At 40.6% G+C, this 15111-nt stretch overlaps 1 protein-coding gene across 5 annotated transcripts in view; it reads left to right on the forward strand.

Annotated features, from left to right (window-relative positions):
* Positions 1–15111, forward strand: part of LOC101949585 (histone-arginine methyltransferase CARM1-like) — a 123593-nt gene that overhangs the window by 46089 nt on the left and 62393 nt on the right. For all 5 annotated transcript variants that reach the window (XR_010588624.1, XM_005296782.5, XM_024103346.3 and 2 more), the window contains 2 exons: positions 13197–13303; positions 13509–13613. Coding sequence is in view for 4 of the 5 variants with exons in the window: in XM_005296782.5 (XP_005296839.1) it covers positions 13197–13303; positions 13509–13613 (212 nt within the window). In the remaining variant the exon portion in view is untranslated. The remainder of the gene's footprint in view (positions 1–13196; positions 13304–13508; positions 13614–15111) is intronic.

Below are 15111 nucleotides of genomic sequence, written 5' to 3' on the forward strand. Positions count from 1 at the left end.
GTAGATGCAGTTCAATTTGAACTGACTTGAAACAAAACATTTAGTGTCAGTTTAGCAAACTGAAATAAAAAACTTTGATTTGGAAATATCCAAATAGTCAGTTTCAATTGAAAATGCTGAAACAAAACATTTCACCATTTCTAAATGAAAAATTTTCAGAACTCTTCATTCTGGGAAAATTCTGATATGTCAACTTTTCATCCTAATTTGTGATGAAAACAAATATTTAAGTATCCTAATTTCCCATGGGACAGAAATTACAATTGCTCAGCTCCAGTCTAATGTCATTACTCACCATAGTTTGTATGTTTCACAAAGTCTGGTGGTGCCGTGTACTGGTCCTGTATTGTTTTCTGTGGTTAATTTATAGTACTTAGCATAGAAAACACACTGTGCTTAAACTTCGTTTTGTTTAAATTTTTGGCTGGAATTTGATCAAAACTTTTTAAGGTACAGAACTTTATTCCCTCCATGTGAACAGAGGGTAGTTTCAGGGTTTGTGTTGCTTTTAAAAGGTGAGTGTGACAGTATGCGTTTGTTTATGTAATTTATCAGTATCTTAAGACATGGCGAAACATATTCTTTTTGAAATGATTAAAAATGAGGTTGTGGGAAACACTCTGTGGATGATTGTCAATACACCATGGATTGTACATTGAAACTGTGGAATAAGTTTGGTACAATGCCATGCCGTTAACCCATTACCTTTTGAAAACTAGTAAAATATAATCCCTGCAAATCTGGAGTGCACTCCAGCAAACTAAAATCTGCACACTGATTAATGTATCTGTTGATTTCTGCCTGCGCTATGCACACTGGGACTGTGAGTCTTCACTCACTCTAGATTAAATGAGGAGAAACATGTCCCTGATCTCTCATGACGGACCTAGCGTCTCACCCCCATATATTCATCAACCTTATTAGAGGATGCACCTAGATGTAGACATATAGCATTGTGTACATTTTCTTTAAGTATGATACAGAGCTAAAAAATTAGGCAATAACACATTTTCCATGTCGAACTAATTGTTTACTGTGGTGCATATGATCTACATCCATGCTTCAGTTATGAAAATTAACTGTTACCAAACATGTTTGTTCTCTGTAATTAACATAGATTTATAGAGTTTAAAGCTAGAAGGGACCATTAGATCATTTGATCTGACCACCTGTATATCACAAGCCACTAAATTTCATCCAGTTACTATTGTATTGACCCCAATAACATAATAAGATATGTTTGGCTAAAACATATCTTCCAGAAAGGCATCTAGTTTTGATGTGCAGATCTGAAAAGATGGAGAATACACCACTTTCCTTTAGTTCTGAGATTTTGGTTTAAATCAGAGAGGTTCTGGACAGTTACAGTAATTATATAATCTTTATGCAAAGTTGGTATGGAACTTTAATAGCCACATCTCATGGCACTGCTCTCTCCAATTTGCAGGATTATTTCTAAATGCTCCACTATATCTCATACTTTACAATGCATATAATAATTAAAACAGTCCTGATTTAATTTTATATATAATCCATTTTAATATGAGGTTGATAAAATAGGTGATGAGCTACAGGAAGTTAAGTTGTTTTTGTAGTATTATAGTAGCTTGAAATTGAAGGTACTATTTTAAATCCTGCTGAGAAGACAGTTTGATGGTGGTGGTTGGCTCCTTTTATCATTATTGGTTTACTTTGGATATGAACCACTTTGGTGTCATCAGTCCAGCTGAATATAAAAAAAATCAGAGTTGATATAAAATCCCCTCTATGTTTGCAAATTGGCCCATTGAGGACAAAGTCTGTGAGCATCAAGTTCTCCTGTATTGGTCCGGGAAGTGATTCATCCACTAGTGTGCATGGGACAAAACCATTCCCAACATTTTTGCAGTAAGTTTGGAATCAGTAGAAGAGCTTAAAAGGACAGAAGAGACATCACTTGGAAACAAGCAGTACAAATAACTGAATTAGTTTGCAAATTATAATGTAATGTTCAGTCGTCATGTTCACAAACAAATTATTTAATGTTGATTGAAATGTTAATAAATTAAGTGTTAAAATGAACATCTGAATTCCATTTGTCTAGTCTGCCGTGTTTATGGCTATGTAAAGGCTCACATTCTGCAGAATTTGTTTTGTTATTTTAAGAGAAAAATTCCTTTGCTACCAAACTTGTGGCAATCCACAAGGACTCCTGAGAGCCTTTTCCTTCAGGTGTGTGCTGCCCCTGTGGCAGTTGTTACTACTGCTGTTACTGTGTCTGCTAGGTCACTGCTAACTTCAAATCCCAATATATCATCTTGAGTATGTAAAAAGGTAGGTTGGTTTGTTTATTTTGTTTCTGCATCAGATACTTGGAAGAGAGTCTATCCTTGATGAGCATATACAGTTGATTTCAATGCTAATGCCATCATCAATGGTACTGTCCTTATCAAAGGGAGAATTAACCCTCCATTTCCTTGGTTGGAGTTTTGAGATCCCGGTGTTGTGCATGTAAGTGTGTTTCACTGATTAACAGTAGAAGAGCTGATGAACCTAGCAGGGTTTCATATATTCTGTATAACCCAATCATCACCTAGAGAATCTCGTGTTCCTCTATTTCAGACATGGGACCAAATTCACTGCTGTGTAAACTTACAAATCACGGCCCAAATTTACCATTAGTAGAACCACAACTCTCTAATTGCAGACTCCAGCCGATGTTCCATCTAAATGTGTCTGAATTATTCTCCACTGCTGTTAAGCCCCATCGCCTGAAATCAAAAGGGCTAGAGGCTAATTGTAGTATGCATTTATTTAATGACTTATCACTAGTGGTTTTATTTTTGTACTCTGATTTTTTTCCCAATAATGATTCTCTTTTTGCCATATTCTGTTTTGTTTTTCTCTCCCACGCCCTTCCAGTTTTATTACTGGAGGCCCCCACGGTGATAATGCTGAGAGACTCCATCTGCTCTGAGCAGATGGGAGAGGTGCATTAATATTACATTCCATATTTGAGTATGTTTCATCTACAGTGAGGCTAGGCATCTTTCAGATAGAAATCAGTATAGCTGTATTGCTAATACAATGTCATGTGGCATTTGGTTGGCATTTACAGTGGTACGGTACAGGTTGGTCAGCATGAGTTGTGACAGAATATCGGGTCGTCTGCTCCCCTTTTGAAAGAAGTGAGCCACTCACATCATAGGCTGGCCCCCTCACAAAAACCCATTTATTGGTTTGTATCCTGGGAATTTAAGTCCTGTCTAGAACTTGCCTTTACTCAGTGACTGCACAGTTCAGTTTTCATGCCCTCAAAGGATCTCTGAACTGCTTCATTGCAGTCACTAAGCACTAAAATAGTGTATAAACACAGTATAGATACAGCATATCTCTGAAAGGTTACCAAACTGGTTGTATAGATTTTCTTGGACTAGTGGTGGTTTTTGTGTAATGTTAATAACTACATCAGATGGCTGAGAGGTAGAGCTGGTAAAAAAAAAATTCCATCAAAACATTTTTCTACAAAAAATGGTTTTCCTCAATTAAAAATAAGAGGTTTTTTTGTTTTGTTTTTTAAATCCCTTTTGTCTAAATAGATAGTTCAGGTTTTAATTGGAAAAAATAATCTGAAAATTTAAAAAATAAGGTTTTTCTCAAAAAAAAAAAAAAAAAAAAAAAAAAGAACAGAACCTTTCACAGAAAACTTTGAAAATGAAAAATTGTTCATTTGGTTTGAAATTTTTTGCAGGAAAAAAATCATTTCCCAACCTGATGTATTGCAAAGGCAATTTGACAAAGAAGTATGGGGTATCAGAGAAAAGCCACAGAGCAAACAACAACTGGGAAAGGGGAAGATCTGCCAAATTGAATGTATGCACAGTACAGAGCGTAATGTATTGGAAGGTCTAATTTCAGACCTGAAGATCCCTGTCTTAAAATGTTTGCAATATGAGGAAAGTCTTCTCCTTAAAGCTATTTAGAATCTTATTCAAAGACTGAGGGCCAATTTCACAAGTGAGGAGCAAGTTAGTTCCTCTTACACTGACTTACAGACTGTGGAACCCTTAGAGCTACTTGTATCCTCTCTAGTGCTGGATAATGGAGTCTAAGGGTATGTCTGCGGTGCAGTCACGTGGTGTGATTACAGCTCATGTAGACATACCTGAGGTAGCTTCCATCTAGATCGCTCTGGTACTGCAGTGAAGCCACAGAACTGGGCTTCAGCACAGGCTCTACAAACCCACCTGGAACCCTGGGTAATTACTCAGGCAGTTCGCCCACGTTGAAACCCACGCTGCCACAGCTTCACTGCTCTGGTGCCTGAGCTATCTAGATGCAATCTAGCTTGGGTATGTCAACACAAGCAGTAATCACACCCCATGACTGCAGTATAGACATTCTAAGGTGGCACATGCCAAAAGATGGATATAACGTAGCCCCAGCTGCAACAAGGGTGGGAGGGGGATTAGGGGTTTGGGGTGCAGGAGGGTGCTCTGGGCTGGGATCGAGGGGATTTGGAGGCTGGGAGGGGGATCAGGACTGGGGCAGAGGGTTGGGGTGCGGGAGGGATTCAGGGGTGCAGGCTCTGGGCAGCGTTTACCTGCATCATATAAAAGAAATCCAATAAATCCAGGCAGCCATGTGAAGAAGTCTTAGGTCTCAATTCAGCCGGCCACTAAAGCACTTGCTTAAAGTTAAGCATGCGCGGGAGCGCTGTGTTGAAGGGGAGTGTCCAAGGCTGCCTTGCCAGTTGGCACCCGCTTACAGCTGTGTGGGACTGTTACCAAGTCTGACTCCGATTCTGCCCTTGGTCAATCACCTCGTCCTCTGGCCAGGTCCTTAATAAGAAATCAGTAGACAGACTGCGGGGTTCCTGTTAGTCTCAGCGAGCTTGCAGGCTGATAGATAGAGGCTTGTGCTAGTGCTCTATAAATAGCTGTATAGACAAAGTTTTGAAGGTGCAGGTCAGGCTCTGAAGCCTGGGGAGGAGGCTCACTGCCACGGGTTACATAGACATACCCCAATAGGTGCCAGCTGAGCAGGCAGGCAGTTTTTCCCATTAACCCTTTAGTTGCTAAGCCAAAAGGGGGTCTATACCACACCATGACAGGGACCTTCTATGCCTCATTTAAAAGGAGCTAATTGGGTACTACATTTGGAAGAAGAGCATGTAGCTGTGTGTCTGTTTAAGGCCACCATAAAGTTCCACCCTAAGCTCCTTAATTTATCTGATAAAATCAGTCAGAAGTGCATAATCCATTGTAGTATCACTAATAAGGCCTTGTCTACACACTGAGTTGCGCTAGTTTAACTAAAGGTCTGTTTTAAAATCAGTTTAGGCTACATCTACACTACAGGGGAGAGTCGATTTAAGATACGCAAATTCAGCTACCTGAATAGCGTAGCTGAATTCGACGTATCGCAGCTGACTTACCCCGCTGTGAGGACGGCGGCAAAATCGACTTCTGCGGCTTCCTGTCGACGGCGCTTACTCCCACCTCTGCTGGTGGAGTAAGAGCGTCGATTCGGGGATCGATTGTCGCGTCCCGACGGGACGTGATAAATCGATCCCCGAGAGGTCGATTTCTACCCGCCGATTCAGGCGGGTAGTGTAGACCTAGCCTTAGTTAAACTGGCACTAACCCCTGCATACACCCTGGTTTAATTGATTTAACTTAATTTGTGAAGGAACTGACTTAAGATAAATCAACATGAGACAGATTTAAATCGATTTAAAAGTATCTACATAGGGGGGTTGAACCAGTTTAGGTTAATTGGTTTTTAAACCAATTTTAGTTAAACTGATGCAGTTTTGCTTGTTAGACAAGGCTGTATTGGTGACTGCTGCACAGTGCCTAAAAATACTTGTCGTTTACTGCACATAGCAATTTCCACCTTATGCGACCTGAAAAGGAAACCGAATGGGTGTGCCTTTTTTGTTGCTTCGTTCTGATGTGTATAAAAAGGCAATAAATAAAACTGCTTGTTTTTTTTTACTTAAAAATATTAAGAATTAAATAAGAACATAAGAACGGCCATACTGGGTCAGACCAAAGGTCCATTTAGCTCAGTATCCTGTCTTCTGACAGTGGCCAATGCCATGTGCCCCAGAGGGAATGGACAGAACAGGCAATCATCAAGTGCTCCATCCCCTGTTGCCCATTCCTGGCTTCTGGCAAACAGAGGCTAGGGAATTTCAAGTCTTTCAGAATTTCAAGAATTTCAGGGTTTTGAAGGATTTTATTAGAGGTCTCATAATATGAATTAGTGGAGAGAGAAGTGTTGAAACTTTGACAGATTTTTCCTTTCAACTGTTTATAGAACACTGTGAGTTAGATAAGTGTGGTTGGGATTTTGGTTTTATTTAGCAAAATATTATAATCACTTCCCCTCTCAAATTGATTTGTCTTGCTTGATATTATGATATCATCCTTCCAGTTCTCAAGTTGTCCATCGTATCTTCAAGGAAGACCAAAGTAGAAAAGACCTGAATTTCTACTATTTAAAAAAAAAAAAGAAAAAACTTTTTGGGACGCAGGTGGCGAAAAATTTTCAGGCCATCCTTATATGACATAAAGAAGCAAAAAGGGCCACAAAATCCAGTATCTTTTCCTTTGCAGATGACCTTTAAATGCTTTTGAAAATCTAATCCTCACAAGAACTTTGTAAAGTAGGTAGGTAAGCATTACTGTGTTTTACCCATGAAGAAACAAGCAGCTAGATTAAGTAATTTGCCCAAGGCAACAGAAGGAGCCTCTGTCAGAGCAAAGTTAGAGGAGTCTGGATTTTGAGACTCAGATTATTAGGCCATGCGCCGCTTGGTTAAATAGTGCTGTACTTGGATTTACAGACCACAAAACAGTACAAAGTACTTTAAAGACACAGGGATGCAGAATCAATCTTACAGGTAGTAGTGTGGCACCATCTCTGACAACCCAGCAGCCTTCTGAAAAGGGAATCAGTTCCACTACCGTACTAGAAGGAAAACTTGTTGTATGGAGTCCTGGAACCTTGGTAAGGTACATGGGGCCCTAGGATTAACAGTAAATATTCTCTTTGTTCTTGAAAATCAAGCAGGAATGTTGAATAGATTTTTAGTGCCAAGTGTTTGGCACTTGGTTGGAAAATGTAGAGTTATAATCAGGGCAACCCAGAAATGTGCCAGTTATGTGTTTAACCATTCTTGGGGTAGATTATTTTTGAACTTTACTTTCAACAACAACTTGCAAGTAATTCTGATTCAACAAAGAGACTACAGAGAATGGTCAGCCTTAAGTTATCTAACCTTTTTTTTTTTTTTTTTTTTTCTTCCTGTACATGGACACTGTTTTTCAGTTGTCCAAGTAAAATTATGAATGTTCCTACTGGCATGCAGCTTTGAAAGCCTGCTTTACATTCTGAAGTTGAATAGATATTTAAAATAAGACAATTTGGGATAAAATCTTTGTTAAATACAGAAGTATACATAGTCCATTTTCATAGTGGCTGGGGCAGTGTTTTTGGCATATCTCCAGATCTGCTGGAGCAGATTAAATTCTTAGCCTTCTGGGAAGTCAGAAAACTAGGTTTCAAACAAAGAATGTTAATTAATATATGATCGTGACCATATTCATAAGATCTGTGATGGTTATCAGCAGCTAGGAGTTGCAAATTTTAAAAGACGTTTGAAGAGATTTTTTGTGTTAAGTAGGGTAATTAACCAGAAAGGAAAAATACTACATCAGTGTGTGGGCTGCAAATGGAACCAAAGGAGTTATTGGAAATACCTGCTTCACATAGAAGACAGAATAGCTTGCAATGTTCTGCCTCCTTCAGGAACAATCTATGAATGAAATAGTCACCCCATTCATACTAAAAAGAACTCAAAGTATGCAGCTTTTCCTTTACAGATTGTCACTTCTCATTTATCTTCTGTATCCATTTTATTTACAGTTTTTTTCAGTCATTCGTTCAGTTTTTACACAGTCAATGATAAACATGTAGAACTGTGGCTGTTTACCGTGGGATTCACATAGACAAACGCAAGTAACAGACAATATCTGAAAACAATAACCTTGTAATGAATACTTTTTATCTAAAGAAATCTAAATGATTTCCTGTTAGGAACAGTGTCCTGTATGAGGAAGAGAACAAACATAAATTTAAAAAATCAAATCTCCAAGCTGCAATCATAATTTCTATTTGCAGGCTGATCTGGAATTTGAAGTTATTTATCTATAATTTCCTGCATAAGTAAAATGCTCTCTCTTTAGAAGTGAAATTTGTAAAGGTTGAAGGGACTTAACATTTAAATTTCAGTAGATGGAAACAAAATAAGAGGAGCGAGCTTTGTATGGTACGTTGATTCATTCAGAAGCTGGATAGAAGGCTGTGGGGATTTCAAACAGGTGAAACAATTATTTTTTCATGGAAACGTTGTAAACTGATGCTTTAATTTATTCAGCTAAGATTTATTTTTCATTTTGCTGGAATGGATCCATTGTTTCTTACTCAAAAATGATCAAGATTTCTTTATATAAAAGTAGCTCAAATAGTTTCTGTAGCGTAAGCCACTGAGGTACACACAGAAAATAGAGACAGGATTAAAAGCTTACTGTAAGCTTGCTGGGAGTTAGAAGATGTAATGCAGCCGGTATTTTTTCTTCCTGAATCTTGAGTACCTTGTGTGATATTTAGATAACAGGATGGCAGTACAGTTTCACTATTACGGCAAGTTCTAGTAGCCAACTGCAGGGATTTTTTAATCAATTCTGTATTTTTGAGGAGAGTGGGGAGGGACACACAGAGTGTCTGTCTCTTTCCTCATTTCTCCCCTTTGCATTCTTCAAGAGGCTCTTATATTCTTCCAGCGTCCACCCAGGGCTTATGTAAAGGAAACTGATGGACTAAGGGCATCCGAGACCAGTACTGAAAAAGACCAGACTTTTGTATAAACACTTCATGTAGGACCACTATTCTTTCTTCTTTAACCCAATGTCAGTTAATTTTATAATTTGCCGGGATCGTAAGTGGACAATTACTGTTGCAATCATCTATCCAGACCCAGAGGAGAAAGTACGACGAGCAGATGAACATAGTTCTTTCTCTTCTTCCCACCACGCACATCCTCTGAGATCAAAGATGAGTCATAGTTAAGGTTCCTATTCTCTGCAAAAGTGTTAACACAGGATAAACAATGTGTGTGTCTGAAAGGGAAGATTGTCCTTGGAGGGGAAAGGAAGGCAAAGCTATTGCACCAGCTTTCACCTTTCAAATAATTAAGAAGGAATGGAAGAGGCATAAGATATTGGCTGTTTCTGGAAAAGACTTTTTCCCCTGGCCCAGGATTGTTTTCTGCTGTTATCTTCCCATGAAGTAAAGCATTACAGTGAAATGGGTTAGTTTTTGGCCCACCTCTAGATGCAGGGCAAGCAGCTGGGCCTCCCAAGATTCTGTTCATCCCATGGAGACTGAATATCTTTTTAATGAGGTTTCTCAAATTTACTTTTTCTCTGTGCTGTGAGGGATGGAAAGGGGCATGTCAGTGATACATCATGTCGTGGCAATGTTGATTCCAGATTGCTTATAGGCAGGGCTGGATGTAGTCAGTCCAGGACCCTAGGCTCATATGGCAAGGCAGGCTCTTTCCCCACCCCAATCCTTTGGCCCTGCTCACTGACCATGTCCCCATCTTCACACAGGAGCCTGTGGCACTGTACCTCAATGCAGCACCCTGGGGCCTCCATATTCACCCATGTCATATAATTAATATATATATCATACAACCCACTCCCAGGAGAGTATTTGTTTAATCAGCGGGGGAGTTGTAATTAAGCGGTTTACAAAAGCCGTAAGAGGGTTGCGCAAGCAACACACAGTGGGGGATTGCTCACCTCTGTGACTCAGCAAAGTCCACCAGGACACGTCTGGGCTAGTGTTTTCCAGGCACATGGACTGATGATATAAAATAGGGAACAGTGGCATCATGCTTTTACCTTTCTCCTCCCCCACTTAAGCTGGAAGCAACAAGAACGCTGCCCCAGGCTTAAAGGGGAAGCCTGTGTATTAAGAACTGTAACCTGCCCACAACATCCAGTGGTGTGAGAAAACTGCTTGATCCAAATACTGCGTAGTCTAATAAGGTTTAAGATTTAGACTGCATGTTTACTTTTTATTTTCTTTGGTAACTATCTCTGATCTTTTGTGCCTACCACTTATAATCACTTAAAATCTCTCTTTCTGTAGTTAATACATTTGTTTTATATTTTACCAAAAACTGTGTGTTTTGGTTGAAGTGCTTGGGAAATCTAAGCTCAGTTTACAAAGGCTGGTGCGTGTCCTCTCCATGCTGAGGGAGGGGCAGACAGGCTTCTGACCAGGGCAAGACAGGGCAAGATGTTTCGGGGATGCAAGGCTGGGGGCTTGGGAGAGTTGCTGGTGCCTTTCTCTGTGTGATTTGTGAGTGGCTTAGGGAGCATTCAGGCAATATAGCTGAGTGTGGGGCTCTACATGCAGTTGTTCTGAGTGATAACAGCGCCTGAGAGGTTTGTTGCTTGTCACTAGAAAAGCATTGTGAGATATAGCCCAGGCTGGAGCATTAAGAGGGCACAGTGGTATCCCAGTTCCAGGTTGTACCCCAGGGATCCCATCACAGAGCCCCACTTGTAGTAGCAGGCGGATGGGTCCTGCCCTTCCCAAAGAGATAGTGGTAGCAGTATGGGCTTTCTTGTCCCCTGCCTCACAGGAGTGGCAGCAGGGATCCTCCACCCCGCCATGGTAGCAGCAAGTGCTCCTCCTCCCTCCCCCTGCCCAGTACTTACCTCTGCAGCCAAAGTGTACCTGGTTGGGTTGGGAGTGAACCAGGCCTGCTGCACTCTCCACTGCTATATGCACAGTCCCCTGTTGGGGTGGAGTTGGCAGGGTCCGCCAGAGCAATGGGTTTTGAACTTAATACCCCTTAGTGTGTTATCTAGGCCTTAGGTCTAGACCTTATAAAGCCTTTGCGTTGGTTGCCCCGCAAGTTCAGTGGGTTGTTACATGATTTGGTTCAGACTTGCTTGAGGAATCATGTATGTGTTTGTCTTATTCATCAGTGCTAAGCCCTCTTACTGAAACAGAATATATAGCTGTAGGGAGGGTGGAGACTCTATTCAAGTCCACCCTTCCAGATTTAGTGACTCTACCTGGACAAGGGCTGAAAGACCTGAGTAGCAGCAACAGAAAAGTAAGTAGCTTGCTAAATTTCTAGTGAGTTCTGCATGCTGTTTGTCATACGTTTTTACCAGACATTTAAAAATTTTACGTTCTGAGTCTGTCTTTGAAGTTCCTACTCAAACAGAACTCCCATTGACTAAGGTTTGCCTGAGCAAGGACAATAGGGTAGAACCCTTTATTTGTATCTGATTCATCAGTTCTACTTTTTTTTCTTGTTGTGTTGTGTGTGTGTTTCCCCTTAGGAAATCTCATGTCCAACTTGTTGAAGTTTTTATGGGCTGGGTTAGGAAAGCCAGCTGCTGTCTTTCCTATCTGTCTTTGCCTTGTTTGTGGCAGCTGTCCCCAGCAGAGAGGGACCAGTACAACTTAAGTCCTGGTTTGGGGAGCTCAAAAATCGAAGAAAGGATGGAGGAGGTGATTGTTTTCCTTGGTTACCATATTCTGAGATTTATTATTGTTGGCTAATTAACTGCTGTTCTATTTTTATTTTCCAGATCTCTGGGTTTGAAGGGCTGATACTCAAACAGTTCCTACTTGACTAGAGCACTAAGTGACTACTTCCTTGTGTATGTACTTTGTATTCCTCAGAAATTAATTATTTTTTATTTGAAGACCTGTGAGTTTTGGAGTTCTTTCCCCCACCTCCCCTTTCTCTTTTTTTTGGGGCGGGGGGTCAGTAAGTTGTTAGTATTGCATGGTTTATTTAAAACTGTTCTGACTGCTCTTGTTTTAACTTTTATTTCAGGAGCCAGCCATGAACAGAGGAGGAAAGACTTTCATGCTTGGTTTTATTACCATTTATGCTACTTTTATGCAGAAACCTCTTTTCAGAGCTTTTCCTTTTCTAAATAAATTTTACTTTTATTGAATTTCTAGTACGTGTTGTCTTTTGTTCCCTGTGTGAAAAGTTTTGCTTCAGTTTTTTCAGTCAGATCCAAAGGCTGCTGAGCAATTTGGTTGTCTGCTTTTGGGCCTGCTTGAGTTTTCCTGTCACATGTCCAATGTAGAAAATGTTCAGATCCACAGACACCCAGCCTGTCCCGCTCCAGCTAGAATATTGGTAAGGTGCATGGTCCTCAGCAGCCTCTAGTTAGCGGTTTCTTAGACCATCCCTCTGCCCCACAAATTTTTGTTACTTAATCCTAGGATGGATACCTCCTAGCACAAAGCCATTCCTCCCCCAATTATCCCTACTGTTCTCATTATTGGCCGAGGCTACTCTAGATGGACTCTGAGCATTAACTCCCCTTTGCCCAGCTTTTCTGCAACACAAAGAAACTCCTCCAACAGAGTCAGCTTATAACTCATGGCCACTTGAACAGGCCTGTCTGGGATTCTCCACAGGGCACCAGTGTCATGTCCACCCACGTGCTCAATAATCAGTTCAGATACTGAGGCCTTGGCTACACTTACCCGCTAGTTCGACGGCTGGAAATCGAACTTCTGGGTTCGACTTATCGCGTCTAGTCTGGACGCGATAAGTCGAACCCGGAAGTGCTCGCCGTCGACTGCGGTACTCCAGCTCGGCGAGAGGAGTACCGCGGAGTCGACGGGGGAGCCTGCCTGCCGAGTGTGGACCAAGGTAAGTTCGAACTAATTCGAACTAAGGTACTTCGAACTTCAGCTACGTTATTCACGTAGCTGAAGTTGCGTACCTTAGTTCGAATTAGGGGGGTAGTGTAGACCAAGCCTGAGACTCTTCTCTTAAGGCTCCCCAAAGTTTAACAAAGATGGAGAATTCCATACCATGTAATATAACCCAATAATTTAACACGTGCATTCCATTACCAGCTCTGCCATCATCTTATGCTGTTTTGCATTAACATAACATTTTTCTTAATGTAAATAATCATCTGTAGCTGAGACTGTTGTGTCAGCTAATAAATAGTTAACTTTATAAGAGGCACCATTCCCCTTCACCACTCCAAACAAAATCTGTCACTGAGTTCTTGTTGTGAACATGCTGTTTTGCTCTCTGTGCATTAGTAGCGTTCATATTTTGCTCCATTTTTCTTTTCTAGAATACAGCACATTTTCAAATGCACTGAAGAGGTGCCGGAATCAGAAGAAGGAACACTCTGTTTTCAATCAGCGAACAGAAGAGGCATCTGCTGCTCAGTATTTTCAGGTAACAAAGCCGTCTAATGCCAGTTTTGTGGAAGCTAAGTTATAGATGTTTCCCTGTTTTTCTGACCTTAGTCACCGGACCAGGTAGAAAGTTAGCTCAGGATTCTGCAGCAAAGGATCAGGCCCTTGTTACTGTTAAATACAGGTAGTTTGGTAGAAGATGGGCTTTATCTTTTTCTATTTTTCCATTCCTCCTTTCCTTTTAGTTTTATGGCTGTCTATCTCAACAACAGAATATGATGCAGGATTTTGTGAGGACGGCCACATATCACAGAGCTATCCTACAGAACCACATAGATTTTAAAGACAAGGTAAGCTCTGTTGGATCCAAACATAATCGTGTCCGGAAGAATAACATTGATTGAACTCTCCCGTCTGATTTTTCCTAGAACTTTGTGCATGAATGTACTGATATGTCACACACATGTTTACAAAAATAGGTGTCAAGTATATGGATGCCTAGGCACTATGGTGATGGGTGCATTACAGGCACCTTAGGATAGATGTACTTGAACCTAAATGCTGGATCCAAACATTAAATCGAAATTTCACAGCTGGCCCCTGCGGACTAACCAGAAACCCAAATCTGAACACTCCTGAAATTTTTGGGCAAAGAAATCAGAAGCCGAACTTGGCACCTTAGGCCCACCTCTTTTTTTATATACATATACATATATATATATAAACATAGGAATTGCCATACTGGCTCCGACCGGTTCCATCTAGTCCAGAGTATTGTCTTTGATAGTGCCCAGATGCTTCACAGGAACGTGCGATAAAGTTTGCATTCGGCAGGTTTGGGGCAATCTACCCTCTTTCCTTCCCCCCGCCCCCTCCGCCAAAAACCCCAAAACAAAAAAGATTAGTAAGAGATTGGCTTAAATCATGAAGCAAAATGTATAGCATATCATACCTCTGGATATTCACAGAATCATGGGACTGGAACAGTCCTCGAGAGGTCATCTAGTCCAGTCCCCTGCACTCAAGGCAGGACTAAGTATTATCCAGACCGTCCCTGACAGGTGTTTGTCCAACCTGCTCTTAAAAATCCCCAATGATGGAGATTCCACAACCTCCCTAGGAAATTTATTTCAGTACTTAACCATCGTACCATAGACATGCTCAATCCCTTTTCGAATTTTGTTAAATTTTGACCCCTAAAGACCTCATCTTGTGGCAATGAGTTCCACAATTTGTTTACTTACTTTTTCACACATTGTGTGGAAAAAAATGTTTCCTTTTATCAGTTTTGAATTTTCTATCTTTTAGTTTAATTGAATGTCCCTGCTGCAAATTGGTAGATGTCTTTATTGAGCAATCTATGGGGATCCCCAGTCCCCTTTCTTGAATTGATATGGTTAATTTAGAACCCTGTAAGGTGTATATGAGTAGATAAAATGTTTTCACACCAAAGTTGCATTACTCTGTGTTTCAGTGCTGAATTTAATTTGCCACATTGTGCAGTCACACCTGGCTTTGGTTAGGTCCCTCTGCAGTTCCTCTCTGTTCTTGACTAACCTAAATAACTGTGTAATCTGCAGAATTTGCTGTCTCACTATTCATCCCTCTTCCAGAACATTAATCAACATATTAAGCAGCATAGGATTCAGTATGGAACACTGCTATAACCAAAAATGCAATCTGAAAGCAACAGTTTACCAATCTGCTAAAAGTTTTCCAAGTCTGTAAATGGCTAAGACTGTGCACTGCACCTGTAATGTCTTCCCCCAACTCCTGCTTTCTGTGTGCACTTATCTGCTTTTTAAGACAATATCAAAAAACGAGGCTGACTTCAACTCAGGGCCATCT

Source organism: Chrysemys picta, chromosome 6 (genome assembly GCF_011386835.1).
Source record: "Chrysemys picta bellii isolate R12L10 chromosome 6, ASM1138683v2, whole genome shotgun sequence".
Classification (NCBI taxonomy): Eukaryota; Metazoa; Chordata; order Testudines; family Emydidae; genus Chrysemys; species Chrysemys picta.